The sequence below is a fragment of the Guyanagaster necrorhizus genome (genome assembly GCF_019112545.1).
Source record: "Guyanagaster necrorhizus MCA 3950 unplaced genomic scaffold BT62scaffold_23, whole genome shotgun sequence".
In the NCBI taxonomy this organism is placed as follows: domain Eukaryota; kingdom Fungi; phylum Basidiomycota; class Agaricomycetes; order Agaricales; family Physalacriaceae; genus Guyanagaster; species Guyanagaster necrorhizus.
Window position 1 is genome coordinate 102,457 of NW_025064902.1, and position 27,653 is coordinate 130,109.

The 27,653-nt window shown below is 40.0% G+C and overlaps 2 protein-coding genes across 2 annotated transcripts; both read right to left on the bottom strand.

The window, feature by feature from the left end:
- Window positions 1–2,166: 2,166 nt before the first annotated feature.
- Window positions 2,167–2,383, bottom strand: BT62DRAFT_848870 (uncharacterized protein; the record flags this gene model as incomplete). Its single annotated transcript, XM_043182463.1, has 2 exons — window positions 2,167–2,234; window positions 2,281–2,383. Coding segments are annotated over 2 exons (171 nt in total), but the record flags the coding sequence as incomplete, so codon positions are not given.
- A 1,578-nt stretch (window positions 2,384–3,961) lies between these two features.
- On the bottom strand, window positions 3,962–4,982 carry BT62DRAFT_327161 (uncharacterized protein). The gene is made up of 6 exons (XM_043180510.1): window positions 4,574–4,982; window positions 4,438–4,519; window positions 4,316–4,384; window positions 4,212–4,262; window positions 4,089–4,159; window positions 3,962–4,034 (listed from the first exon to the last, which is right to left on the bottom strand). The coding sequence occupies exons 1-6, from the start codon at window positions 4,761–4,763 to the stop codon at window positions 4,012–4,014; spliced, it is 486 nt and encodes a 161-aa protein (XP_043036852.1). The 5' UTR covers window positions 4,764–4,982; the 3' UTR covers window positions 3,962–4,011.
- Window positions 4,983–27,653: the final 22,671 nt, after the last annotated feature.

Consider the following 27,653-nt stretch of genomic DNA (forward strand, 5'->3'; position numbering starts at 1 on the left):
CTTAAGAGGAAGGTGATATTATAATTTTTCTCTTATCTTATTATTTTTACTTTTTATCTTATCAGAGTGCCTATCTTATCTTGGGTGCTTATCTGAGGATGCAGGGAAGGTTATATAATTACAACAGACTGACAGTACTATTGTACTTGATTATCTTGTCTACAAACTATTTCCTATTGTCTACTCTCTGACAACCAGACAGAATAAGCAGCATAATTCAGGACAGTACAATAGGCAGTAGTATATTTATTATGATCCAGGACAGTATATAAGTAGGATAGCTCTCACTGTAGTAATCCAGCTTTGAGCTATAAGTTTATTTCACACTATTTTCTCTTGAGCCTAACTTGTCTTTGGCTTTAAAGCATTTGTCTGATATAATACATCAAATGAACTCTAGCAAGACTATACAAACATGATGCAGTGCTAGTTTATCATGTGTCCAAGTCATGTGCAAGCTAGATCTAACAACTAGCTATACAAGAACTACTGGAATTGGCCTAACAGAATCAGAACTGTTTGTACTAACAAGCTAATATATTCAAATTGCTCAGATGGAGTTTGCATCCTAGATGACTCTGATGCTTATCATCCAGGGATCAGCACAAATGAGGTATTCTAGAGGTAAAATAGATAAAATACTTTTTTTTGACTTGAGACTAAATTTCAAATTTTTATTACAGAAAGCAAATAAGATTGTGCAGTACAGCATTGACAGGCAAACTCATCAGCCTGTTTACTCCAATGTCTTGTATTCTCTTCTCCTATCAGATAAGTATTGCATGATGCTATCAGTTATCCAAGCCAACCAACCAACTAAATTAACATGTGCAACACCTTATACAGATTTCAATTTGAGTATGCACTGAGCTGATAAAGTTTAGGTGTTCACCAACATGACTTACCTTTAGATGACAACTCAGTCCTATGAAACCAATGAAACAGGGTACCTTTTTAGGTTCAGTCTAAACAGAAATGACTCCATTGTGAACCAGTTCTTTGTCACTCCCACTATGACTTTTAGGGGCTTCTCTAATGCTGTAAGCCTCACATCTATGATTCCTCAGAAGCCTTTGTTGGTTAATTCCCATCTAGTTTTGGATAAGTTATTAACAGCAGCATGCTTTGTGCAGAGGTCCTGGATGTGAGTATCTATATCAGCACCCTCTGTATACTTTGTGTTCTGAAGTATCCATTGAGCTTCAGATAGTGCCATACCATTTTGAATAGCATAGGTGTTTATTAGTGAGTCCTATGCCTCCTTCACTGTGCCTGTTGTCTTAACCCTAACCCAATAGGGTTGGAGACATTGAGAATGATATGCAAGCATATGTGGGAGTTGCAGAATTTCCATTCATCATATGACAGTGTGGATGAGTATAGTGGTATGAGATTCAGTGGGAACAGTGTGGTAGCCAGTGTTGTGTCCATAGTTTTCTGGGTGGTAGGTGGGCATAGATTTGTCCCACCCACATATCCCCATAAGCCTTTACCACTGATAATTTCAGTGATCTTAACCTGCCAAGATGCAAGGTTTTTTCCATTGAACTGAGAGGCTTTGAGAAGTTGGGTGACAGAAGGGCTTGTTGTTGACATGGTTAGGGGTTATAGTTATTCATGTAAATAGTTGTGGGTATTGAGTTGCTCTTGTGGGTAAATTGTACTGTGTGTTCTCCTTGACTGGTTCAGAGACTAGGGTAGGGCCACATAACCTAATGTAAGATGAACAATGTAATCAGAACTCAGTTGGCACAGTGTGGGTGAAATGACTGTATTGGTGGTGTACCCATACCTAATGTAAGATGAACAATATAATCACAACTAAAGAGTGAGTAAGTAAAGTATGCAAGGTATATGAGCTAGATAACACATACCTCAGTCAGCACAGTACAGGTGAAATGACTGAGGTTGCAGAAGTAACTACATGATATATATACTGTCAGTATGAAGTTCAGGGGTGTGGAAAAACAAAAGAGTCTATAATGGATGGCATACAATATAGTCGGGACTGCATCGGATATTACATGTCTCGTTCAACACATGGTTCAGGATAGTCGACAGATTTCAATGGAGAGCAACGAGATGAAGAGAATGTTAGAAGTTCTTAGCTTTGCGGGTGAGGGAAAATGGGCAACGCGAGAGACAATTGCCTCAATGGGAGATACTCATATGATGCTTCAGATTGTCTTGCCTGCTGAAAGACCTCAGGCAGCCTTTTTTCAGACATTTATGAGCTAGGGAGTTGTGAGCACCGGAACCGAGAGAAAAGGTCGAGCGCACGCTTTTGGCATATGTGGAGGCCCTTGATATGCCTCTTCAGATGCTCGCCTCGACCGAAGCTCTTTCCGCATCCTCCGTACGCGCAAACGTATGGCCTGTCGCCCTTGCTGCGACGGCCTATCTTCCTCAAGCCGAACGGAATCGATGCAATCGGTGTGTAATGCTCTGCTTCAAACTGATCATCTTGACGGAACTCCGGAGCAACGGGAACTTTCCTTCCACGACTTTTCTTATTGCCACGGCCGTCCTTCTTGCCCAAGTGCTTCGTCGTCGTGGTCGACCGAGTTCTCTTTCTGGTGGTCGAGGGTCCTGGACTAGGGCAGTAGGCAGAATCAGAATCCGATTCGTCGTCTCTGTGGTAGGAAAATTCGGACTCCGATCGTGGTGATTCCGTCTGCGGGTTAGAAGCTAAGGATACCTCCGAGTCAGACTGTAGCATCCTAAATGGCGAGAAGTTCTGACAAGCGGGCTGTGCGTTTGCCTCAGGAGAAGGCGATGGGTCAGGAAGTTGCTCTGGGAAGAATGAAGAGGGTGCTGGGGACGATGAGGAAGATGTGAGTGCCGATACATTGACGAACACAGTAGGTGGTGTTGAGAGTGGCGACTCGTAGTCCAACTCCAGTGGGGTAGATGGTGTCGCGGGAGGAGCCAAAGGAGGGTCCAAGAGAAATGTCGAAGTGTCGCCAGAAATGATGGGCTTGTCCGCCGTTGACTGAAGGTAAGAGATAAAGTCTTTGGAGATGTCGTCTCTGAAAATCATCTGCACGAAAGAAGCGGCATCCTGCATGGAATCGAAGAGGTAGTCGTATCGGTCGTTCTGGGAAAACGGAGGTCCTGAAGATTGGGTTGGACTCTCTGTCTCATGTGAATCCTCAGGCCGCGAAGATGGGACGCCATTCATTTGTAGAGGCTGGAAGTCAACGTACGGGAGGGCGTTCATCTCCAGAGCGGTGGTGGTGGTGGTGGTTACTGCTAGAAATGACTCGAGCCAAGTTTCCGCCCTTTTATACGAAAATGCCAAGACAAATCGGGGATCCTCGATTATGTCTTGACTTATACACATCGGTTTATTTCGGATCTAGTTTTGGATTTGCGTATGAAATCAAGACATGGTCGAGGATCCCTGTATAGGGATAGGACCTGGGTTCACCGGCATTATCTTCTGGTCACCCATGATTATTCATCTTGGCATATTGACCAGCTCCAAGAAACCATTTTCTCTATGCAGCCCTACATTCTAAAGATATGTGTACACTTGATTTTAACCTAGGTGCATGTCTAACATCTTCTATGCCAAAGCATTCACATTTCACAAGCTCCCTCTGCACTTGTGAAGGTAAGTGGTTCATCATGTAGACTATACTGCTGGAGTGGAATGAGGTAGGGACGGAGATCTGGGTCATCGCTGAGTTAGATCGGAGGTGCATTGTAGAGTATATGTCCCCGTTTGCCTGTCCACTGGTTCGATCTGCACTTTTAGTAGTAGATCCATGCCGACGATGGTGTCGGAAAAGGAAGAAAGCAATAAGGGCGGAGAGAGCAACGCCCACAACGCCTCCGACGATGGGACCGACGGGAGTGGAAGAGCCATTACTACTGGCGGTGCCATTATCCGAAGTAAGATCAGGATGATCTGTTGAAATATGTCAGTTGTACATGATTCGAAGTGCGGTCAACTTCGACCCACCTTGAGAAGACATGTTTTTGGCATCCGAGGAATCAAAACCCCCATCAGGCCAATTCAGCGCTATCATCTTAGTAGATGGTGAACAATCTCCCTCCGAAGAAATATGACCAAGTCAACTAACGATTTTGGGTGGCCCAGTACGGAATGGAAGCCGGTTCAGGAAGTTCATAACCTTTATCGTAAGGATAGAACCTGAAAAAATTGTGAATAGAATCCTTAAATCCGAATTCCGAGGTGGTCTTACGTTGTCGTGGACAAGTCGTCGTCCGGACATTCTGCTTTGTAGTAGGCCCAGCTAATGACATTCAGCATGGTGAACTGTTTTGATGGAAGAGAAGATATCCTCACCTCAGAACGGAATTCACGTTGCCTTGGCATACCGTGCAGGCACTCAAGAGGTTATAAACGGACCAAGAACTACGCCAGATCCTAAGATAAAACAATCGAGAAGAGATACAATTCTGACGTACCATGAGCATGGAGTCGACGACATGGTACCGACATTCGGAGGATTATAATGGGAGTCGGCCGGTAAAGCCCATACGCCGTAATCTGCACCCGATCGACATATCAGTCGCTTAAAGAAGCCACTATCAATGCACGCACCACCGGTCAAACAGGATCCCAACAAATACGACGCCAGCAGACAAGGACTCAAACCTGATTCGTTGTCAGTCCAATCATAATCACTGGTGCAAGTTGCATTAGTCTGGGGCCCGCGCGGGACTATTGTTGAAGCCGATGCAAGAGTGACAGCCATCAGAGAAACGATAATGAAGTACACTAGGCAACTCATGTCCGCGTACGAATCCTGTCCACTGCACTGCTGGAGGGAGAGCAAAAGACACGCCCTGACCCCTGCAACACTGATGGTGAGAATATCAGATGCAGGTACCGCTCAGCGCTAAGACCAAGGATACCGGAGCCTGACATGACCAGCGTGGGCTCCATCCATCCATCCGGAGAACCACATACGTGATGTTATGTTCAATTTCGGCGCAAGTAATAAAAGAGCGAACAAGCTGGCGAATCAATTCTAAGAACTTGGGAAGAGGGCAAGCAGTTGTGAAAGCGCTCACAAACGTATCTGCCAGATAACGGGAGTTTTTGGGGGGACCGGGACCTTGTTTCGTACAAAATGCACCACCGTTTGAATGATCGCGGATATTTGTTCGCCCCGCTTGATGATTCCTATGCTCTGAGCTACGGGGCCACGGCTGTCAGCCCGTGATGATCAATTGATTTCGTCAATTGATTTTGTATTCCAGAGAGATGATTTGAATGCCACATCACAGTACTGCTTCAATTGAATTGGACGCCGGAAAATGCCGAGGTGGAAAGAATTTTGATGGAGATCGGATCGATGTGTCCGTGCCGGCTCACGGCTCAACCTTGAAGTACAGCAGCATACCTGGAGGATGACAGCCAGTATGCTTGAGAAATGGGGCAACTGAATGTATGTTTTTAAGGTTTTCATCTTCATTATGATGAACTTTGACCATGTGCTAGATTGTTCAGAGCCTTCACTTGCACAGAGAACAGAATGAAGACCAAGTCTTGACTACTGATGAGAATGAATGAATATACTCCAATGTCTGTGCTAGAAGCTATCCAGCTAATGGGCTCCATACCTTTTATGTATCCCAGGACTTTATGGCTTCATCCAAGGCCTGGCCATGCTTCACACTTTGCATCTACTCTAGATTACCTGAGGACAGCTACACCTTTTTGAATGATTTTCTCTGATTCCAGATCATGTGTATGACATTCCCATCCTTCTGTGATCCTATTGGCTGGTATAGGCAAAGAAACTCTTTCATAGTATATAGATAATAAAACAATGCATCCTTTATAGATTACCTTCATTTATAAGCAAGCATGCCTTGATGTAAACTGCTATCCATTGAAGGCTGCAGTTGAAAATTATAGTTGAGATGCAGAGGATTAATGATTAACCTCTGGTACAGCCTAACTAATTTCTCTCAAGATCCTTAACCAGCATCCAAAAGCCTGAATTTGAGTGACTTTTTTAGTCTGCACAGAAAGGACCTTGATATTTTCTCTCTCAATAGATCCATGCTCCTGAAGACATCTCCTGTATCATTTCTAGTCATATGTTAAGCTATCACAAAGATGAACTTGTTCTGAAACACAACATATACTTCAGTGATGCCACAATCCTTTCAATGCTTGCTACAAGATAATATTATTCAAGAGTCTGTGTTTCTTCCACACAAACTGATATAAGATGATGCCATCAATGCTTCTGCCATCAAACTAATCAAGCACTCCAAACCAAACTCCTCCCTTCTTTTGTCAGCATTGATCAAGATGAGTAAGATAGTACAGGCACCCTTTTAATGTCAACAACATCAGAACTCTTTAGATAATATTATGCTTGAAGATATCATACACATCTTTCTTTGTTAATAATGTAAAAATTGATGGATCATTGTGTGGTGCTTGTGATCATCAGCATGAACAGCCTCATCTCACCTGTTCTTCTCCAGAAATCCAGAAAACAGCAAAAAAAAAAAAGGTCTCATGGATATAAATTCATGTGATTGATCTATATCTACAGATGCTGATTTACTCATCCTGTAGTTTTGCCTATTTGCACTGTCTTGGTTGCCTCAGTGTGAACCAGAGAAGACTCTGTCAGGATCAGTGCTGTCTGCACCATCAAGAAAGTCTGTTTGGTTCTATGCACTTTCTGATATGGTCAATCTGTCTTGTTAGTCAATAAATGATTGAAAGCTATTATACCATGCAGTGTATCTGTGATGCAACAGATATCATCTATGCAATGGGTCCAAGTCATTGATGGTGTTCACAACTGTTAGACCTGAGCTTCACATGATCACAAACACATGATAAACTATTGTCACTTTGCACTTCAAGTGGAATGACAGAGTTCACTGTATATAGTTGTGGATTGTCATATTATAAAGTCTTTAGAATTGGCTCAAGAGTAGAATAGTATAGATAAACTTTAGCTTGAAGCTGGGTTATACCAGTGAGAGCTGCTCTGCTTATATACAAGTTATTGTGCTACTATAAATGTTCTTACTTATTATGTCTGTCCTAGTTATTGTGCTCATTGTCCTTGAGCATTGCTACTGTCTGTAAAAGAGTAATTGTGCATTGTCAAGTGATACTATTGCATTGAAGGATAATGATCAACTGAGCTTGTTGTAATGACTAAGCTGGTCTCATAGTCCTAAGCACTGGTTTAGCACTCTGACTAAGCATAGATAGGTGTTATTCATTAAAGAAAAGAGGAAAAGAAAAAGGAAAAATTGTAACAACAACTGGACTAGAAAAAGAAGGCAAGCATAGCTACCTTTTTATTTATGTCATAGACTTTTACTGATAATTCATTTAATAGTTTTTGGTGACAGCAGCACCTCTTTGATAGTAGTCATCATGACTATCAGAATGCTTTTAGCTCAAACTAAACATTCCCTTATGCTCTCATTCAAAACAGATGATATACCTCTTCTCATATCCCTTTCAACTGCATTTGTCACTCTGATGAATAAAATCTCAAACCTAATCCCCTGAATACTGCTTGAATATCAGTTGATTTAATCTCATATCTGTACCCAGCCACAGTCACAGCTAAAGATCATCTTGTGAATATTTGAATGATAAGCCTAGACTATAGACTGTTCATATCTCTATCTCTCTCTGAGTACTCTTAAGCACTATATCACAAGCATGCCTCTATAATGCAACAATGCTACTATAACCAATTATGAAAATAATCCTTCCAAATGTATATGCACTGTGCAAATCCAAAACAAATTTCAGGCCTGCAAGTTTCTGATCAAGTACCTATGAGGATCAAGAAGATAAGATTATTGGATTTTCTGATAATCTTTATGCCTTTGGATGCTCAAACAGATGATGTTGTTGCATTGACTATCTGTTTTGTATATTGTTTTGTTCAGATCAACCTCAAGTGACTTGTGTTTGTTTGATTCAGATCTTTTTTCCTATTCTGGATCTCATTTGGCAAGAGATGCATCACTCCACCCTCAGCCACAATAGTCACCTCTTGATAGCTCACTTTCTGCAAAAAATTTTTCTAAAACAGATACAAGAAAAACCAGCAGCTAAATCACTGTACAGATTAAGCTTAGCACTGAGAGATATATTCTTATTGACAGATGAGATGTTTCAGATGTAAAAATGAAGGGCATCAGAAACAACTCTGGCTGTCCAAGGGTATCCTGCAGCCCCAAGAGAAAGATGACTTTCACATTTCATATCAAATGAATGTCATTTTTTTCAGTCTTATTCTTTTTAGTGAATAAGAATGTGAGTCTGAGACTGGATAACAGGAGGATCTAGCTTATTCTAGAGCTTGATGTATGACAGGATCCCTAGCATTGAGCCAGAGGGGATTCAGAATATGTCTGTAGAGCAGATAGAGAAGTGTGGATGGTGACATCTGCTATCTATAAGCTAAGCAAGCAGGAGCAGTGAGAAGACCATAAAGAGGCTAAGACAGATCAATGCTCCTTCTTGGCTCTCCAGCTTGTCATGCAGAGCATGTGCATTCAAAGAGGACACACATATTGTTTGACATATGCACTTTTATATGCTTCACAGGCCTTGTGGCTGAAAGCTTGCAGCCTATGGGCCATGGGTAGATCATGGTCATGCAGGCACATGAGTTAAGAAGCTGGCACAACTTAGCTGATTCAGGGTTCTTTCAAACTGAGTCAGACCAAACAGCATCAGTGGAACATGATGCCTGGCTCATTCTTTTCTTCTCACCTGACTCTGGCAGACCAATAGATTCTACACTCCTGAGTGATATAGATTATGAGAAATTTTGTAGCAAGAAACCAAGTGCACAATCCACTATGAAGCAACAGATAGGGGTTTGAACTTACTCTGGTTATACTCATATAATAAATTATAATGATAGTCAATCCAGTCAGTCTCTGTCAATCTCAGTGGCAACCATCAAATTCAGGGCCACTGAGATTAGCAGTTGAGATAGATACTTCATCTTCAGCAAGCTTTTGCTATTGTCATATACAGAAGAAGCTCTATCAAACAAGAAATAGCCTATAAATTTGTTGATCAATCAGAATACAATAATATATAAACTTTCTCAAAGAAATTAAACCAAGCCAGCCTATCAAACCTTGCATCTGGCATGGAAGTAGTACAGACCACTAGTTATATTCATAATATATTCTACTAATACAGCATTAAAGCCAAAGGAATGATATGCTTGAACTCAATATAGATTTCTAACCATCATTGATATTCTACTGAATAATGCCAGATAAATATTCTTTCTACTAGCACCTCTACAACTGACCACTATAGATTATTCTGAATGTGTTTATCAAGGACACCATCATCAGCTTATCACAGAAGAAGCAGGTGAGTGAACCTTCACTTATGCTTGTGCTCTAAGCATCTTCTAGTAGAAAGTGCTTGCATCTAGATCAATGTCTAATTACAATCTGGTTATATTTGGACAGAAAGACAGAGAATTAAACTAAATAGAGTAAACTATGTCACTACACTTACTATTGTGTGACTCATACTACTCAAACTATGACTGATTTTCTTCTATTGCAGGAAAAGACAGTATGCTATTCTGAAAGAAAAGTTCAGATAAATGAAATATCAATATGCACATTATACATACTGTCTCTGCTTTAGCTACAGAGAGATCTGATATGGTGATACCCTCAATGACAGTTTTAGATAGTCAGTCTTGGTCACAAAAAAGATTGTATATACAGTCTCTCCAGAATCAGCAGTCTCACTTTCAGTGACAGGAGTAGCAAATCTCATTATATTTTTGATAAGGTGACATCCTTTTTTGACAGATCATATTGAAATCTTGTGTGAATTGAGTCTGAGAAGAGAGTTAGCAAATAAAAAGGTGGTAAGGCTAGACTTGCATAGTGAGTAAAGAGTTTATATACACTGTTGGTGACACCTCAGTTTTGCAAAGCTGGTTAAGATGTATATACTGACACCTTGATAAAACAAAGTTGATTGCTTCAAAAATGAGAGAATTGAATCAGACAATATACTGTAAACTGGGATCAGATTCAAGAAGAATTAAACAAGTACTGAATGAGAGTAACCACTGCAATGAGAGTAAAAAAGAGCATAAGTTAAGTTTGCTGATGATTAATTTGAAATACATTGCATACTTGAGATCCATACCTCATCACCAGTCCAGATATTACTGTGAGCCACATTAATCTCACAATTATCTTGGTAGTATTGTAAGAAGTCCTTTCACTCTATGAGCAGATAGATATACTTTACTATGACTGCAAAATACACATCTGGAGATGCTGATCATTAATCTGCCCTGTGCAGATAAAAGCACATTGCACTGATGATAATGAAATCTGCAATAGAGATGATGGAAAATTTTATATATATAGATGCCTATCATAGTAAGATCCTTATGCCTGTCTGAATCAAAAGCCAAAGGTTTACTATCATGTCTGAAATGTTCATAAAGCTTTTCAGGATGTATCTGATAATGTAATCAATGAAGAAAATAGCAATGATTTTCAGAGTGCTTATGCAGCATATATAGCATCTGAAACACTATTCTTGAGTAAGTGCTATACAATAACTACAGAAGCAGAGAGGCTCATAGACCCCTACACCTGTAATAAATTTGACTTATGTTTCTCATCCTTATAAACAAGAAAAAGCTCACCAAATGTAGCTGTAACAGTAAGAAACTAAGCATCAAATATCAATTTGGAATTAACATAAGTATTATGGAGAGAAAGAAACACCTATAATAAAGTGTGACAAGATGATGTGAAAGTGACTACTAACTATAAGATCATGATGATTAAAGTTCATTTGAATGACTTTAAGGAATGAAGATATATATTTTCATATTCTAATGATGTATAATCTGTATATCTCTGGCTGAGTCTTTCCACACATTAGAGTCAAATAAAATACACATTTGAACATCTATAGACATAAGAGGTGTAGATGAAAAGCAGGATTGCTACAAAGGCAGAGATGAAGACTGAAATAGCAAAATAAAGAGCAGATTCTATGCAATACTCTCAATGATAGCTGAGAGAAAGGCAGATTAAGCTTTAAGCTAATTGTTAGATCCAGGCATCACATGAGTCCAAACTCATCATAAACTGGCATTGTATCATGTTTGACAATCACTCCAGAGTCCACTTTTATGTCTGACTCAGTGTGAGGTTCAAGGCATTTGCAAGTGGCTTGAGAGTGAATAGTATAGAATAAACTTTAGCTCAAAGCTGAGTCTACTACAGTGCAAGCTATGCTATTTATATATGTTTCTGAGTGTGATAAATATAGTTCTACTTATTATGTCTGTTTGTGGTCTGAAACTAAAGAGCATGTGGTATATGCATGAAACAATTAAATACCATCTATTGTCAAGTCATTGGTCATAAGCTGTAGTATAATAGCATAAGCCATCTGGTATGGTCATGATTACTGGTTCAGCCAGATAGATAAGAGATAGATGCCTATGATTAGATAGGTGTCTGATAAAATAAGATAAGCAGAAAAATCATAACAAATGTCATATATGAATCTGGATATGAAGTGGTGCAAACTATTATTATTGGAATCTCTAAGGTGTCTAATTCAAAAGAGTCAAGTGGTGTTGTTTTCTAGGTTCAAAAATAGTTGTACTGGATTGTTAGTGACTAAAGAGCCCAATCTTAGCTTCAGACTGCTCTTTAAAGCACACATGTATGCAAGTGAACTTAAATATTGAGAATACCATGCAAAGGTAATCTGTAAAGATCTAGCATGATTTTTGAAGCTGAGATAAGTATTCAACATTTTAACAACTGTATGGTAATCAGAAAGTTTGCTAGCTATTATTTCTCCAAGAGCTATAGAGAACTATAACTTTGGGTGTGTGTATTGGATCTAAAAGATGTCCAAGGTAAGATACTTATAGGCAAGCAACTTCCTCTGGATCTCTATAATGTGCTTTTCTCTCTTATATTATATAGTACTCTACTTATACTACTTATACTATTTATTTACTAATACTAAGTATAAATAGAATAGTGACAAGTGTGAGTCACTCAAGTTGCCAACTGTTAGACTCAAGTTGCATATGATCAAAACATGTGATAAACTAGTGCTGTATTGAGTTTATACAGTCATGCTAGAGTTCACTATTGTACTTTGTTGACCAAGAGCTTCAAGGCCTTTAGAATTGGCTCAAGAGTGAAGTGGTATAAGAATAAACTTTAGCTTGAAGCTAAAGTTATACTAGTGAGAGCCTGCCTACTTATATACTACTCATCTGTCAAGATAATTATACTACTGCCTATTATACTGGTCTAGGTCTTTGTACCCATTGTCTTTGGATGTCATTACTATCTACAAAAGGCCATTGTGCATCATCAAGAGTTTATCATTATATCAGAGGACAATAATAAATCAGCTTGTTGTGATGACTAAGCCTGTCCTATGGTCTTAAGTGCTGATCTAAGCACTCTGACTAAGCATAAATAAGAGTTAATGTGAAGAAAAGAAAGAGAAAATATAAAAAAATTATAATATTATTTCCTCTTTAAGACCATCATTTTAATGACTTAATTTAGAGATAGTTTGTAGTTCTGTATAGCATCAGCAGTGTTCATATGTTTTTCATTTATTTATTAGTTAGATTCTGGACTATAGTCCTTCTAACTGACCAAATAATCCACTGTCATAGTCATATTGCCTCTGTATGTGTGTACTTTGTGAAAGTAATGATTTAATATTTAATTAATTTCATAATGTTTTTTATTATTGATTAAGTTGAGAAGCAGAGACAGTGGGCATTCTTGATTTGGAAAAGTGAGTGTGATGAAAGGGGTTAGCAGAGATTCATTGAAGACATCATGAATTTTCCATGCAGTGAGGAGACAAAGTTTATATGCAAAAGTACCAACTTTCACTGTGATTGAGAAAGGATCAGTGCACTTGTCTGTGAGTTTTTTTTTTGGGCAGAGTAAATAGAGGTTGGTTGTGTCCAACCAGACTTTGTTATTTATATTATAGATATGAGCAGGGTTGTGGTGTTTATCATATTGCACCTTTGTTGAGGTGGCTGCCTTTTCAAGCATAGTACAGATTTCATTATGAATTGTGATTATAGTATAGGCAAAGTCAGAGAATGCAAATGTCATAGTATAGACACATTCAGTCTGGGAAACATTGGGATGATGGCTGTGATTGATAAAGAAGGGGGTTTTGCCAGTTGCCAAGTGAACATGGTTATTGTGTTGAAAGGCCATGAGGGTGAGTCATTTGATCTAATTGTCTTGCCTATAGTTAATAAATAGATGAAGATACTTTTTGATTTCTTAGTTTGTGTGCTCAGTTTGTCTGTTCATTTGTGGATGGTAAGCCATGGAGGCATTGCATCAGATGTTAAGGAGGTGGTAGAGGTTGTTGAGAAACTTTGAGACAAATTGTGGGCTTCAATCTAAGATTATGACTTAGGGCATGCCATATTTAGCATACACTTTGTCATAAAGAATCTTAGTCCAGCCTTCTGAGTTTAACTCTATGGAGCATGTGATTAGAATGGTTGCCTTAGAAAATTGATTGACAATGACAATGATTATATCATAGCCATTACAGTCTGGCAGTCCAGTGATCATATCCACTGAGATGTGAGTGCATGGTGCTTGTGGGACCTCATTCAGATAGAGTGGCACTGCTCATGATTGTGTTGATAATTTACTTTGTTGACAGGTCTCACATCTCTTTATATACTATTTGATATTCTGGCCTATCTTTGGCCACCAGTATTCACATAAGACCAGTTTCTTGGTTTTTGTGATATTCAGATACCCTGCAGTTGTGTGATCATGACATGTGGTGATGATTTTGTCATAAAGTTGCTGGTCTCTGAGGATATAGATCCACTTATCATAGCAGATCAGTTCTCCTTTCTTAGTCATTCTGTATTCATAATTGAGCAATGAGGCCACTTGCTGATTCTATTTACTGTTGTCCCTCATTGCACTCTTGATCTGCTCATAGATCTTTTCTTCTGTTGGCATTATTATCACTCTAAAATATTCAGATTTCAATAATACCACCCTCCTCATTGTCCTCTCTTCTCTAGTCATGATCCATCTGTCAGCTGAGAAGATCAGCCTTCTTGTTAGCTACTCCAGCTTTATAATGTAGTGTGTATTTGTATTTGGATAGTTTGATTATTCAGCAGGCCTGTCACCAATTGAGTTTCTGAGGTGAATAGAAATATTGGAGGTTTTAATGATTCATTCAGACTTTGAGAGTCTGGGTTGCTTCAATTAGATAATGACACTACTCTTCCAAGATGAGCATTATTGCAAGTAGTTCCTTATCATAAATCTCATAGTTCCATTTGGTTACCATCAGGTCCTTAAAGAGAAAGGCTATCAGTTATCACTTCTCATTTTGCTCCTGGAACAATACTGCCTCAATTGCTCCTTTATTAGAATCAGCCTCAACTCAGAATTTCCCTTCTTAGATTGGGATCATGAGAATGATGTCCTCTGCAAGTCATCATTTTAGGTCATCAAATACTTGTTGTTGGGAGTATCTCCAACTCCATGGGGCATTCCCCATTAATTGTGTCATTGGTCAGACAATCTTGCTGTAGTCTCTGATGAATCAGTGATAGAAGTTGGTAAAGCCTAAGAAGGACTGGAGTTTCTTCTTTTTTGTCAGTACCAGCCATTCAGTTACCCCTGCAACTTTAATGAGGTTTATCCAAATGCTTCCTTTACTAATGATAACTCTAAGGTATTTTGTTTCTAGCATCTCAAACTCACACTTCTCAGTCTTGAGAAAGAGTTTATGCTTCCTCATAAGTTCAAGTACTCATCAGACTAGTTTTTGATGTTCTGCTTGATCCTTAGACATAATTAAGATATCACTCAAATAGATCATAACCTTTCTGATGGCAATGAGGTCTTTGAAAATATTGTTCATCATCTATTAGAAGGTCACAAGGGAGTTGGTAAGTCCAAAGAACATAACTGTTGGCTTAAAAAGTCTGCAGTTGGTCCAAAAAGCCACCTTCCACTCATCACCCTCCTTGATTCATATGTTATTATATTCCCATCTGATGTTGAGTTTTGTATAGTATTTTGCTCCCTACAGTTTGTCTATTAACTCAGAGATCAAGAAAAGTAGATAACAATTCTTGATCATGATCTTGTTTAGCTTCTGATAATTCTGCACTGGTTGAAGTTTGCTGTCCTTCTTAATGAAGAAGAATAGAGAGGCCATTAGGAATTTTGAGGGTTAAATTCATCTGCTGGAGAGGTTTTCATCTAAGAACTTATCAAGTTCTTGTTGCTTATTATTGCTGAGAGAGTAGATTTTGCAGTTGAGGTTCACATTTGCATTTGGGATGAGCTTGATGGCATGGTCTCAGGGCTTTGGTTCTGGTAGTTTGTTGAAACTTTCTTTTTCAAACAGGTCTCAATAATTATGAGCCTATTCTAGAACTATCTCTTTGAATATCTTTTCTTTCTTGCTGATATTAGCCTTGGCTGCCAAGTCATTAGCATGATGCACAGCCCTGATGTGCAGTGCCTGTTGTATGTCAATAGCAAGAATAGTCTCACCATCCTCCATCTCCTCATTCCACCTGCCCTTAGGGTCTTTGTTGGGCAATTCAAATGGGATTTTTCAGCACTTACAATATGTGAAAGTAATTCACCCAATCTTCCAGTTGACTAAGAGATTATGCCAGATGAGCCAGTCATGACCTAGAAACACTTCTTTGGTTCCTAAATTGGTGACTGCCAAGTCAATCTGTTCTGAGTGATTGCTAATAGTTAGATGAAGTTTGACATATTCAGTTATTAAACCAGCTTGGTTTTTGATTCCATCTGTGTTGTAAACTGGTATAAGAGTGGCAGTTGCCCTAGTGGGAAGTTGGTGCTTGTTGACAAAAGCATAATTAATAAAACTGCCAGTGTATCTGCTGTTGATCAGAGCAGTCACCATAAAGATGGATCAGTTGATAAGAGTCTCAATCTAAGCCTTTATAGTCAGGTCCTATTCTGGGGTTTTGGTTCTTCTGACATATCTTCTTGGCCCATGGAGTTTATTGAGCCATTCCAATATCTGACATTGTTCCATTCTTCTCATCCCTTCAACCATCTCATTGATCACTTCTTTGGCTTAGATCTTATGTATCCAATTCTTGAGTACTGCCTTTGCTGCTTCTTCTGTTGATGCTTCTCTGATGACTTGCTACCTCCACTTGGTATTGAATAGTTTGAGCTATTTAGTAGAGGGCCTCTCCCTCTGTTTAGCCTGTAGGCAATTGAGTCTTTTCTTTCAGTGGTCTCTCTGATGCATGTGTAGTAGTTAAGAAAAGGAGTATATTCCAATGCACAGATAATTTGGACATATTTGTATCTACAGAGATACTATTAGTCTGTCTTACAGCTACATTCAACATATTGTTCTGTTTATTAGCTGACCCAGTAGAACCATTTACTGGTCAGCCCCATCTTTTACCTCTTCAATCTTTGTGTCTGTTCTAAGTTGTTCCGCTTCTTTTTGCAGTTCAGTGATTTGTGCCCATATATCTTCTTGCATGCATCTCTTTTTTGAGCAATCCCATGATATGTGACTCTTCTGTCCACAATTGAAACACTTTCTCTCCTTTTTGAGGTGGTCAATGTCCATCAGCTTGCCAGCCCCTATATATGTAGTTCCCATTCCTGTCTTCTGTGTTCTGTTGCTGGAGATTGTCAATAAGGATGAGGTGGTAGTCTTAGCAGGGGTAGTCTGATTGCTGGATTTGGAGTTCATTGGCTGATTCAGTTTGCAATACTCCTGCAAATTTGATTGCTCTGCCTTTTGCTGCTATCTCTCTTTATACATCTCCACTTTTCACTCCTTTTAAGCATTGTACTCTTTCAGAATGTTTATCTTGATATCTGATATTATCTTGATATAGGAGAGTAGAGCACCCTGCTTGAGCATCTCAACCATTCTTCTATTACTGTTGATATCATCCTGAATCCTTGCAAGCTTGGCAAGCTATTCCAGTTTATTGAAGTATTTGGTGGCTGACTTGTCACCCATCTTATATTCTTTGACCTTCAATTTGTGAACTTCTTGCACTGTCAGATCAATAAACTTATTGGTGAGCATTTGTTTGAAGACTGGTCAGGATGGCAGTCAATGATGCTGCCTGGTCATGGAGTAAAAGTTGGGGGAGATCAAGATTCACTATGTCTTCACCTTATTCTTAAAGTACAAAGAGGCAAATATGATCCAGTTCATATCAGTTTTGAGAAATACAGTGTACATCTCAAAGTACTATTTGCAGTCAATGAGAAACCAGTCAATATCATCAGATGCACCCTTGAAAGGGTGAGGCTTTCTCAATAAATCAGAGTGGCATTGGAGAATAGCAGCATTTTTGGGTAATACCCCTATTGGATTAGGCTATTAATCAAAAAGTGGTCACTATTATTCAGTTGATGGGCTGGGGAATAAATAAAGTGAATTGTCATCTGCAATGGGACTTCCCATCTGACCTGTCTCCTTGCATACTATTACCCCATTTCATATGGTGAACCCTAAACAAATGGCTTCAAGGTCATTCTTGACAGGGTCCTTGCCACTCTCTTCAGCTTCATCTGATGGCAGCTGTCTGCCAAGAAGGTGGCTTCCCTTGCTGGTCCATAGATTATGGAACCTGATGAGTCTGAGAATTGACTGTGGTCAGGATCAGAAGAGCTGAGTTGCCAAAGTCTGGATTGATAGCATAGAGTATGAATATTGGCTGCTCTTGGTTTGGATAGAAGGCGCCATATAAACAGCTCATTTCAGGTTTATGGATGGACTCTATGGCATTGGTTGGATATTAAACTTGGATTTGTACTTTGGCAACTTTCCAAGTTGGTCTTTTGGATGCCTTCTGTTATAGATGTCAATAGCATATTTAGTGGCAGAATATTGTAAAATATCCTGCTGTTCATTGTTGTTTAAATAAATATACTTCTGCCTCATGTCAGATGCTAACCATTGAGCATCTCTCTATAAGAAGGCTACCTCCTCCTTATACAGTCTCTCATATTCTTCTTTTCTGCTTTGTGAATTTCATTGGCCAGCACTTTTTTGTCAGTCTCTTCTTCAGAATATTTCCATTTCTCTCATTCAAGAGAGATGTTCTGAATCCATTCCTTGCCCTCATTCATGCCTTCCTCCTCTTTCTCACTGTCCTCAGCATGGTAGTCATCATACAGGTCAGAGGTTAGAGGGTCTGAGGGTCAGATAGTCACTAGAGAGCTGGTTGTCATCATTATTAGTAGTACTGGAGCCAGGCTAAGCAGGAGACTGCTCAACAGGTCCTGCTCCAATTTCAATATCACCTCAGTGGCCACTCTGCATTCTGTACTCCTCTAATTCTCTGTGATATCAGCAGAAGTTTCAATAGAACCTAGGATTGAGAAATAGAGCTGTAATCCTTTCATTTAGAAATCATTGGAGGCTATGGTCAGAGATGTGGGCATTGAGAGAGACTCTAAGCTTGTAGGCATCAAGTATGGAGTCAGTGTGCAAGGGAATAGTATCAGTATTGATGATACTAGTCCTGGCTGTTCTGGCAGAGAGATAAGTGTGCTGTCTGACAGCCTCACTGGAGGTGACAGCCTCAGCTGAATCTGCCCAAGGGTCAGTGCTAGCAGGAGTGCTGGACTCTCTGAATGGAGAGACAGTTGACTCTGTTTATAATCCATACCAGATGGCTGCTTCAAGTTCACACTGTCACCACCTAAACTGGCAGTCATACTGCTCTTCATCATGTAAGTTCTGTCATTGAACTTGCTCAGTCTTGGTCTAATCAAGGTCAGTCTGCTCTCCTGTTGCATGTATTTCTTTCTCAGTGAAGTCTCTCACATAGTAGTCAATTTTGTCACCAATAGTTGGTCTCTCATATTCTTCTGCCTCACTCTCATAGTCTGTGGCCTTGTGTCAGAAGGAAGCCAGGCTGGACTCTGGTATTGCATAGAGCAAGTCATGTCCAGAGTTCTGGAGTGAAATGGATCAGGGTCCTGTAGCCATCTGAGTAGCATCAAGAGAGTCCAAAGCATGGTTTTCAATCCCATGCTCAACTGGAGCTGTAAACGAGTTGAAGGATAACTCATAATCATCAAAGAAGTCATTAGAGAGATTCTTGTCTTCATGGTTTTGGACTAGAGAGAAGCCCAGCAGGACCCATAGGTTCTTAAACCCTGTGAGATGATTGTTGTTGTTTCTGCTAGCTGTTTATTGGGGTCAGGAGAGGTATTAGTGTCTTTCTTCTTCTAGAATGCTCCTTGAATGTGAGTCACTAATTCTGACTTTGGGAATGGGTCTGATTGGGGGCTGGAAGGAGACTCAGGCAGAGAGAGAGATGTCATAGAAGGAGAGGTCAGATGTGATATTGCATAGAATCTGTTGTATCTATTGGAAAGCTTAGTAATATCTGACTATCCATGCTGCTACTGATTGTTATGATTTTTTTTCATTTCTTTCATTGATTAACTCCTATTTATGCTTAGTCAGAGTACCTATACTAGTGCTTAGAACCATGAGACTAGCTTAGTCATCATAACAAGCCAAGTCTGTCATTGTCTTTTGACATGACAATGACACTCAACAATGTATAACAACCCTTTTGTAGACAGTATTGTTATGATTTTTCACTTTATTTCTTGTTTTAACCTCTATTCATGCTTAGTCAGAGTGCTAGAGATAGGTGCTTAAGACTGTGGGACAAGGCTTAGTCATCACAACTAGCCAAATCTATCATTGTCTTTTAACATGACAGCATTGTCCAACAACATACAATCAATCTTTTATGTACCATGATGATGCTCAAGAACAATGGGCACAAAGGACTTGACAACACACAATAGGCAGTAGTATTATTAGTTATGACCTGCACAGTATTTAAGACAGCTCACTCTTGCTGGTAAACTCCAGCTTCAAGCTAAAGTTTATTCATCTCATTCTATCCTCAAGCCAATCCTTCAGACCTTGTGACACACTGACCAGAATATGCATCAGTGAATTCAGTTGATCATCTGAAGTGCAAGATGATGTCAGTCTATCACATGTTTTTGTTCACATGATGCTTAAGTCTAACAAGTATCAATGCTCAAGAACAATAAGCACAATGACTTAAACAGATACAATAAGTAGTAGTATATTTATCTTGATAAACAAACAGTACATAAGTAGAGTAGCTCTTGCTGTATTACTCCAGCTTCAACCTAAAGTTTATTTACACTATTTTATCTTGAGCCTCTTATCAAATGGCCTTGATGCATATTAGTTAATAAAGTACAACAGTGGACTCAGATGTGACTGTATGAAGGCAATACAGCATCTGTTTATCACATATTTTGATCACATGCAACTTAGATCTAACAATTAGCTCAAAGCTTACACTTTTCTTTCCTTACATACAATAAGTGTGAAGGAAACCAAATGCCACCCACATCTACTATAACTCCCAATCTCACCAACAACTTCTTTAAGCTTTTAGCTTCTATCATTGAAATGCCTCTAGACTTGTTGGCAATCATCCAGCTCTGTTGAGAATGACAATCAGTAGCAGCATGGGTAGTCAGATACTACTAAGCTTTTTAACAGGTACAACAAATTCTGTGCAATGTCACATCTGACCTCCCCTTCTATAATATTCCTCTCTCTACCCAAGTCTCCTTCCAGCCTCTGCTCAGACCTGTACAACAAGCTGAGTCTGGGAGAATGCATTCAAGGAGCACTCAATAAGAAGAAAGATACTGGTACCCTCTTAGATCAGCCAGATCTAAACATCAACACCAGAACAATTGACTCATGGGTTTCAGAAATCTATAAGTCCCACTGGAGTTCCCTCCAGTCTCAAACAATGAGGACCAGAACCTCTCCAATGACTTCTTTGATGATAAGCCATCCTCTGACCCTTTCATCTCTCTAATTGAGCATGGCATTGAAGACCATGCTCAGGACTCTCTTGATGCCACTAGAATGGCTTCAGGACCCCAATCCATTTTGCCTGCAGACTCCAGACATGACTCTCTATATATAACACCAGAGTCAAGCCCAAATTCCTCTCAGAATGAGAAACTATATACTGAAGACATAGAGTCAGAAAGAGGATATATGTCCTGGAGACCAACTGTCCAAAATGTTATCAACCACTTTTCCAGAGATTTCACAGAAGAAAAAATCAACACAGCTGGAGAACAGGCTGATCTTAAGTGGGCCAAAGCTGAGCAGGCCTGATGACAGAACTTACATGATAAAGAGCAGTATAACCACCAGTTTAGGTGGTGACAGTGTGAACTTGAAGCTATCACATGGAGATCAGCAAGCCCTACATGGTATAGAATACAAACAGAGTCTGAGCCCTCCTCTTTTCAAAAGCCCAGCACTCCCACCAGTACTGACCTGTGAGCAGAGTTGGCTGAAGCCATTACTGCTAGCAAAGCTAAGTGGCATGCTGATCTCCCTGCTGAAAGAGAACCCAGTAACTCCACTATCACTGACACAGACACTATTCTCTCTCATACTGACTCCATACTTGATGCCTATGGGCTTTGAGTCTCTCTTGATACTCATATCTCTGACCAGAGACTCTGAAGATTCCTTAGAGGAAGAATTGCAGCCCTCTTTCTCAATCCCCAGTTCTATTGAAACTTCCATTAATATCACCATGAACTGGAGGAGTGCTGAGCTCAAGGCAGCCATAGAAGCAATGCTGAGATCAGAGCAAGATCTGTTGAGCAGTCTTCTGCTCAGTCCAGTCTCAGCACCACTGTTGATAATGACAACCAGCTCTCTGATGATCCTTTGGCTGCAGAATCCTCCAATATATGATCTCTATGATGACTACCTCACTGAGAACAGCAAGAAAGAGGATGAGGAAGATGAGAATGAGGAGAGGATTCAAGACATCTCTCTTAAATGGAGACAATAGGAATATTCAGAGGAGGACAGTAATGATGAAGCACTGGCTGAAGAGATACAACAAACCAGGGAGAAAGAGTATGAAGGACTGTATAAAGAAGGAGTAGCCTTCCTGTGAAGGGATGCTCAGTGGTTGACCTTAGAGATGGAGCAGAAGTATATTTATTCAGACAATGACAAGTGGTGAAATATTCTGCAATATTCTGCCACTAAATATGCTATTGATGCTTATAACAGAAGGCATCCAGAGGATCACCTTGGCAGACTGCTGAAGTACAAGTCAAAGTATGATATTCAACCAATGCCATAGACTCTGTCCACAGTCCCAAAACAAGCTGTATATATGGCACTATCAACCTGAACTAGTAGGAGCTGATAATTCTACACAATGCCATTAATCCAATCCTCAGCAACTCAGCTATCTAGATTCTGACCACAGCCAGTCTCTAAACCCACTGGATTCTGAAATCCATGGACCAGCAAGAGAAGCCAGCTCCCCAGTGGCCAACTGCCACCAGATGAAGCCAAAGACAGTGGAAAGAAACCAGTCAAGGATGACCCTGAAGCTATATGACTAGAGTTCACCATGCAAAACAGGGTAATCATACAAAAGAAGCAGCCTCCATGGGAAGTCTTATCACAGATGACAGTTTCCTTCATTTATTCCTCAGACCACCAACTGAGTAGCATTGCCCCTCCTTTGATCAGTGGCCTAATCCAATGGGCACTTTACCTGAGAATGCTACTGTCTTACAATGCTGACCTGACCTGTTATGAAAGCCCTGACCATTCAAGGGTGCTTCTAATGACATTGACTATTTTCTTATCAACTGCAAATAGTACTTTGAGGTGTACATTGCATTCCTCAGCACTGACATGAACTGTGTTGCCTTTACCTTCTTGTACCTCAAAGACAAGGCCAAGACATGGTGGATCCTCATCTCTCCCAACTTCTTCTCCATAATCTGACAGCACTACTGACTATCTTCATGGCCAGTATTCAAACAAATGTTTAACAACAAATTTGTTGATCCAGTGGTACAGGAGATACATAAATCAAAAATCAAGAAGTACAAGATGAGTGATAAACTGGCCATGGAATACTTTGATGAGTTAGAACACCTTGCAAAACTTGCTGAGATATAGAATGACACTGACAATAATAGTAGAATAGTCAAAGCACTCAAGCAGGACACTCTCTTGTCTTATATCAAGATAATATCAGACATCAGGATGAACATTCTGAAGGGATACGATACATGGAAGAAACAGGTCATCAAGATGTATAAGAAATGACAGCAACAGAAGGTGAAACAGTTGAACCTGCAGGAGTATTGCAAGCTGAACCAGCCCATAAACTCCAAATCCAGCAATCAGACTACCCCCACTAAGATCACTACATCCCTATCAACAACTACCAACTATGGAATGCAGAAGACTGGAACTGGCATCACATACACCAGAACTAGAAAACCCATAGACATTGATCAACTCAAGAAGAAGGGCAAGTGTTTCAATTGTGGCCAGAAAGAACACATGTCAAGGGACTGCCTGAAGAAGTGCACCAGAGAAGACATACATGCACAGATTGCTGAATTACAGAAAGAAGCTGAGGAACTTGAGACAGAAACAAAGATTGAGGAGGTAAAAGATGGAGCTGACCAGTAAATGGTTCTACTGGATTGGCCAAGCAGAACAAAGTGTTGAATATAGCTGCCAGATGGACTAATAGTATCTGTATAGATACAACTATATCTAAATTATCCATGCATTTGAATATACCCTGAACTTCAACTACTAAGCATACACCAGAGAGACCACCAGAAAAGACTCAACCACCTACAGGCCAAACAGGGGGAGAGGCCCCCACTAGATAGCTCAAACCATTCAACACTGAATGGACTTAGAGAGCTATCAAAAATGCTAGGACAGAAGAGGAAGCCAAGACAGTGCTCAGAAACTGTTAAGCCCAAGCATCACATGAGCAGAAACATGTGATAAACAGAAGCTGCCTTGCACTTCAGGCAGTCAACTAGATTCACTGATGCATTCTCTGATTGATATATCACAAGGCCAATGAATCAGCTCAAAGGTAGAATAGTAGAGAGTAAACTTTAGCTCAAAGCTGGAGATTACCAGTGAGAATGAGCCATCTTAAATACTGTACAGTTTCAGCTAATAATACAACTACCTATTGTGCATTTCTGAGTCTGTTGTACTTGTAGTACTGGGTCATCATTATTATACACAAAAGAATAATTGTGTATTATTGGACAATGCTGCTGCATCAAAAGACAATGACAGACTTGGCTAGTTGTGATGACTAATCCTTGTCTCATAGTCCTGAATGCTTGTCTTAGCACTCTGACTAAACATAAATAGGGGTTACTTGTAGAAAATGAGGAAAAGAAAGGAAAAATCATAATATTACCCTCTCCTTAAGATCATCCTTCTGATGGCTTAATTTAAGGATAATTCATAGTTGTGTATAGCATCATCAGCTGACATGTGGCATTCATTGACCCACTGGTTAGATTCTGGGCTATACCCCTTCCAGCTTACTAAATAATCCACCATTGTCATTATTCTGCCTCTTTTTGCTTTAATTTTGCATAGTTTATGATTCAGGACTTGCTTGATCTCATAGTGTTCTTCATTGTCGATGAGATTGGGGGGAGGAGGCAGAGGGTGCTCCTGATTAGGGAATGCTGGAGCAATATAGAGAGTTAGGAGTGATTTATTAAAGTCATCATGGATCTTTCAGATTGGAGAAAGGCAGAGTTTATAGGCTGCTGCACTAATTTTAGCCATTATTGGAAATAGGCCTGTGCACTTGCCTGATAGTTTGTGCTTAGGATATGGTAGGTGGAGGTTGATGGTATCCAGCCATACTTTATCATTGGCCAAATATTCATGAGAGGTATGATGGTATTTGTTGTACTGTCATTTTATAGTTGCTGCAGCCTTCTGAAGAGCTATTTTTATTTCTTCATGGATTTTTGCTATTGTCATGACAAAGTCTGTTGAGACCAGTGTTGTGGTGTGATGTCATTCAGTTTGGGCAACCAGAGGGTGGCATCCATAGTTGATGAAAAATGGGATTTTGCCAGTGGCCAAATGAGTTTGGTTATTGTGTTGGAAGATAGCAAAAGCCAATCATTCTACCCAGTCATTCTGTCTGTAGTTGATGAATAGACAGAGATATTTCTTCACCTCTTGATTGATCTACTCTGTTTGTCCATCAGTCTGTGAATAGTATGTGATGGATACATTCTGTTTGATGTTAAGGAGCTGATACAGATCATTCAGGAACTTAGAGACAAACTGTGGATCTCAGTCTGAGATGATGACTTGAGGCATACTATATTTAGCATAAACCTTGTCACATAGGATCTTTGCCCATCCTTCAGAGGTTAACTTGGTTGAGCAGGTGATCAGGATGATTGCCTTAGAGAAGCAGTCAATAATAATGATAGTGATGTCATAACTATTGCAGTCTGGTAGTCCAGTAATCATGTCCACCAAAATGTGGATCTATGGTGTAGATGGGACTTTATTTGGATAGAGTGGTGCTGCCTTTGATTATATTGTACTTTTGCTCTGCTGACAGACTTTGCATGCTTTGATGTATTGGGCAATATCATTATCTATCTTGGGCCACTAATATTCTTGTAATATGAGTTTCTTGGTTTTGGTGGTATTTGATGGCTGGTGATTCCAGCCTAGCCCAGCTATAAGTGAGCCAAGCTGCTATAGTTTGTTCTGAGGTCATTGAGTATGAATGTTGACTTTAGATCAATGATATCATATACATAGCCTGTTGTGGAGTGACAGGTGGCAACTAAGGCATTGGTCAGATTGGAGTTGATGACTGATAGTTGGCTAGCTTGCCGAGTCTATCTTTCAGATGCCATTGACTGTATTTCTCTGCTGCATAATTAGTGGTGGCATGTCTGAGTATGTCCTGTCATTTATCAGGTTTATTAACATATATTTGTCTGAGGCAGAATAATAACCATATGTCATTGCACTATAAAAACTGTACCCCTCTCTGGTAAAGTTCTTCAAATTCCTTCTCCCTATTTTGCTGTATCTTTTCTTTCAGTGCCTCACTATCCATGTCTTTCAGATAGAAATATGTTATTTTGCTGCTACCATGCAGGAGATCACTACTTCCACTATCCTCTTCTTCATTCAGAGATTTCTCGTCCTCTTTGTTCTCATTGAAGGAGGTGGTGAGCTGATTGAAGGTACTCTTCTCACTCTTGGACTGTCATATTGTCACTGGTGACTTGCTGCTCTGGCTGGATACTAGAGCCAGTGATAGGGCTTGAAGAGTCAGTGGTGATGGTGATATTGTAATAAGAGACAGGCTGGCTCCTAATATTGATATCATATCAGTTGTCACCTGCTGCTCATGCTGCCTCCAGTCTCTTGCTATAGAGGCAGAAGTTTTCATAGAAGGGCTCACCAAAGAACTGCTGAGCAATTTGGCTTCTGAGAAATCCTCAGAGAGTCCAAGCAGTGACATGGGCATTGTCAGGTACTTGTAGTCTATAGTGGATGAGAATGGACTTATTGTCCTTGAATGTAGTGTCAGCACTGAGAGTATATCAGAGAGAGGGATAACTGAGAGATAAGAGAGATGTTGTTCTGAGGTAGAGAAGGAGTCTTGCTGACCCTCCTTTTTGTTTTATCAGTGGTAAGGACTTTTCAGGGTTCATCCACCCATAGGTCTTCTTCTTTGTTTGTATTAGACTCTCAGAATACAGGAGTTGAGAGAGATTAATCAGCTCATACCAGTATGAGTACAAATGCAATCTCAGGCTGGAGTCTATATCAGTTCAAAATGTTGGCCCTCTCCAGCCTGGCTCTCTTGATGTCTTGCTGCTGCTCTCTATGTTGCTGATCATACTTGGCTGCCTCTCTCCTCCTTCAACCCCTGTTGATGAGGTGCTTCTCTAACTCACTACAGATAGGCTGGAGAGCATTTCACTGTCTTTGCTCCTTCTGTCTAAGTGCAGTGTTATAGTCAAATAGGATGTTAAGATCCTATGTGGAGAATAATCAGTGAATGATTTCATTTTGATTTTCTCTGTACTGTTGCTCATTGTTGAGGCAGTCAGAGAGGGAGCACCTCATTCTGCCACTGGTCCTGATGGAATAAGTGCTAGGGCTCAGGGGAGTTGTGCCATTGAGGCTAGAGTCTTTGGGGTTGACTCTGGGATTCCTGAGCCATTCTAATGGCATCAAGAGAATCTCAGGCATGGTGGCCAATCTCAGAGGAGCAGCTGATGGTGGAAGAGATGGTAGGCTGCTGAGAGAGCTCTGCCTCATTACTTCATATAGGGAGTACTCTCTCATCTCCTGAGATGCAAGAGTGCTGGTTTCTGCTTGGCCCAATGACATGCTCTCTCTGTGTTCAGGCATGTAAAATTGCAAAAATTGAGATTACATGGACTGCATTTCAGTCTAGTAAGCATGTAACTGAGAATAGAATAAGAGTGCATAGAAATCTAGCTATCATGAGACTAAACTGAAGTAACAAGGAGCAGAGTGCATGGCCTAGTAGCAGATGAATACCAGAGGGGTTAGACTGCATGTGAGGTCCTAGCACTTGTCCCTAAACATGCCAATACCATTACAAGAGGGCATGCTAAAAATAAAAAGAATATGATCAAAATATGATCAA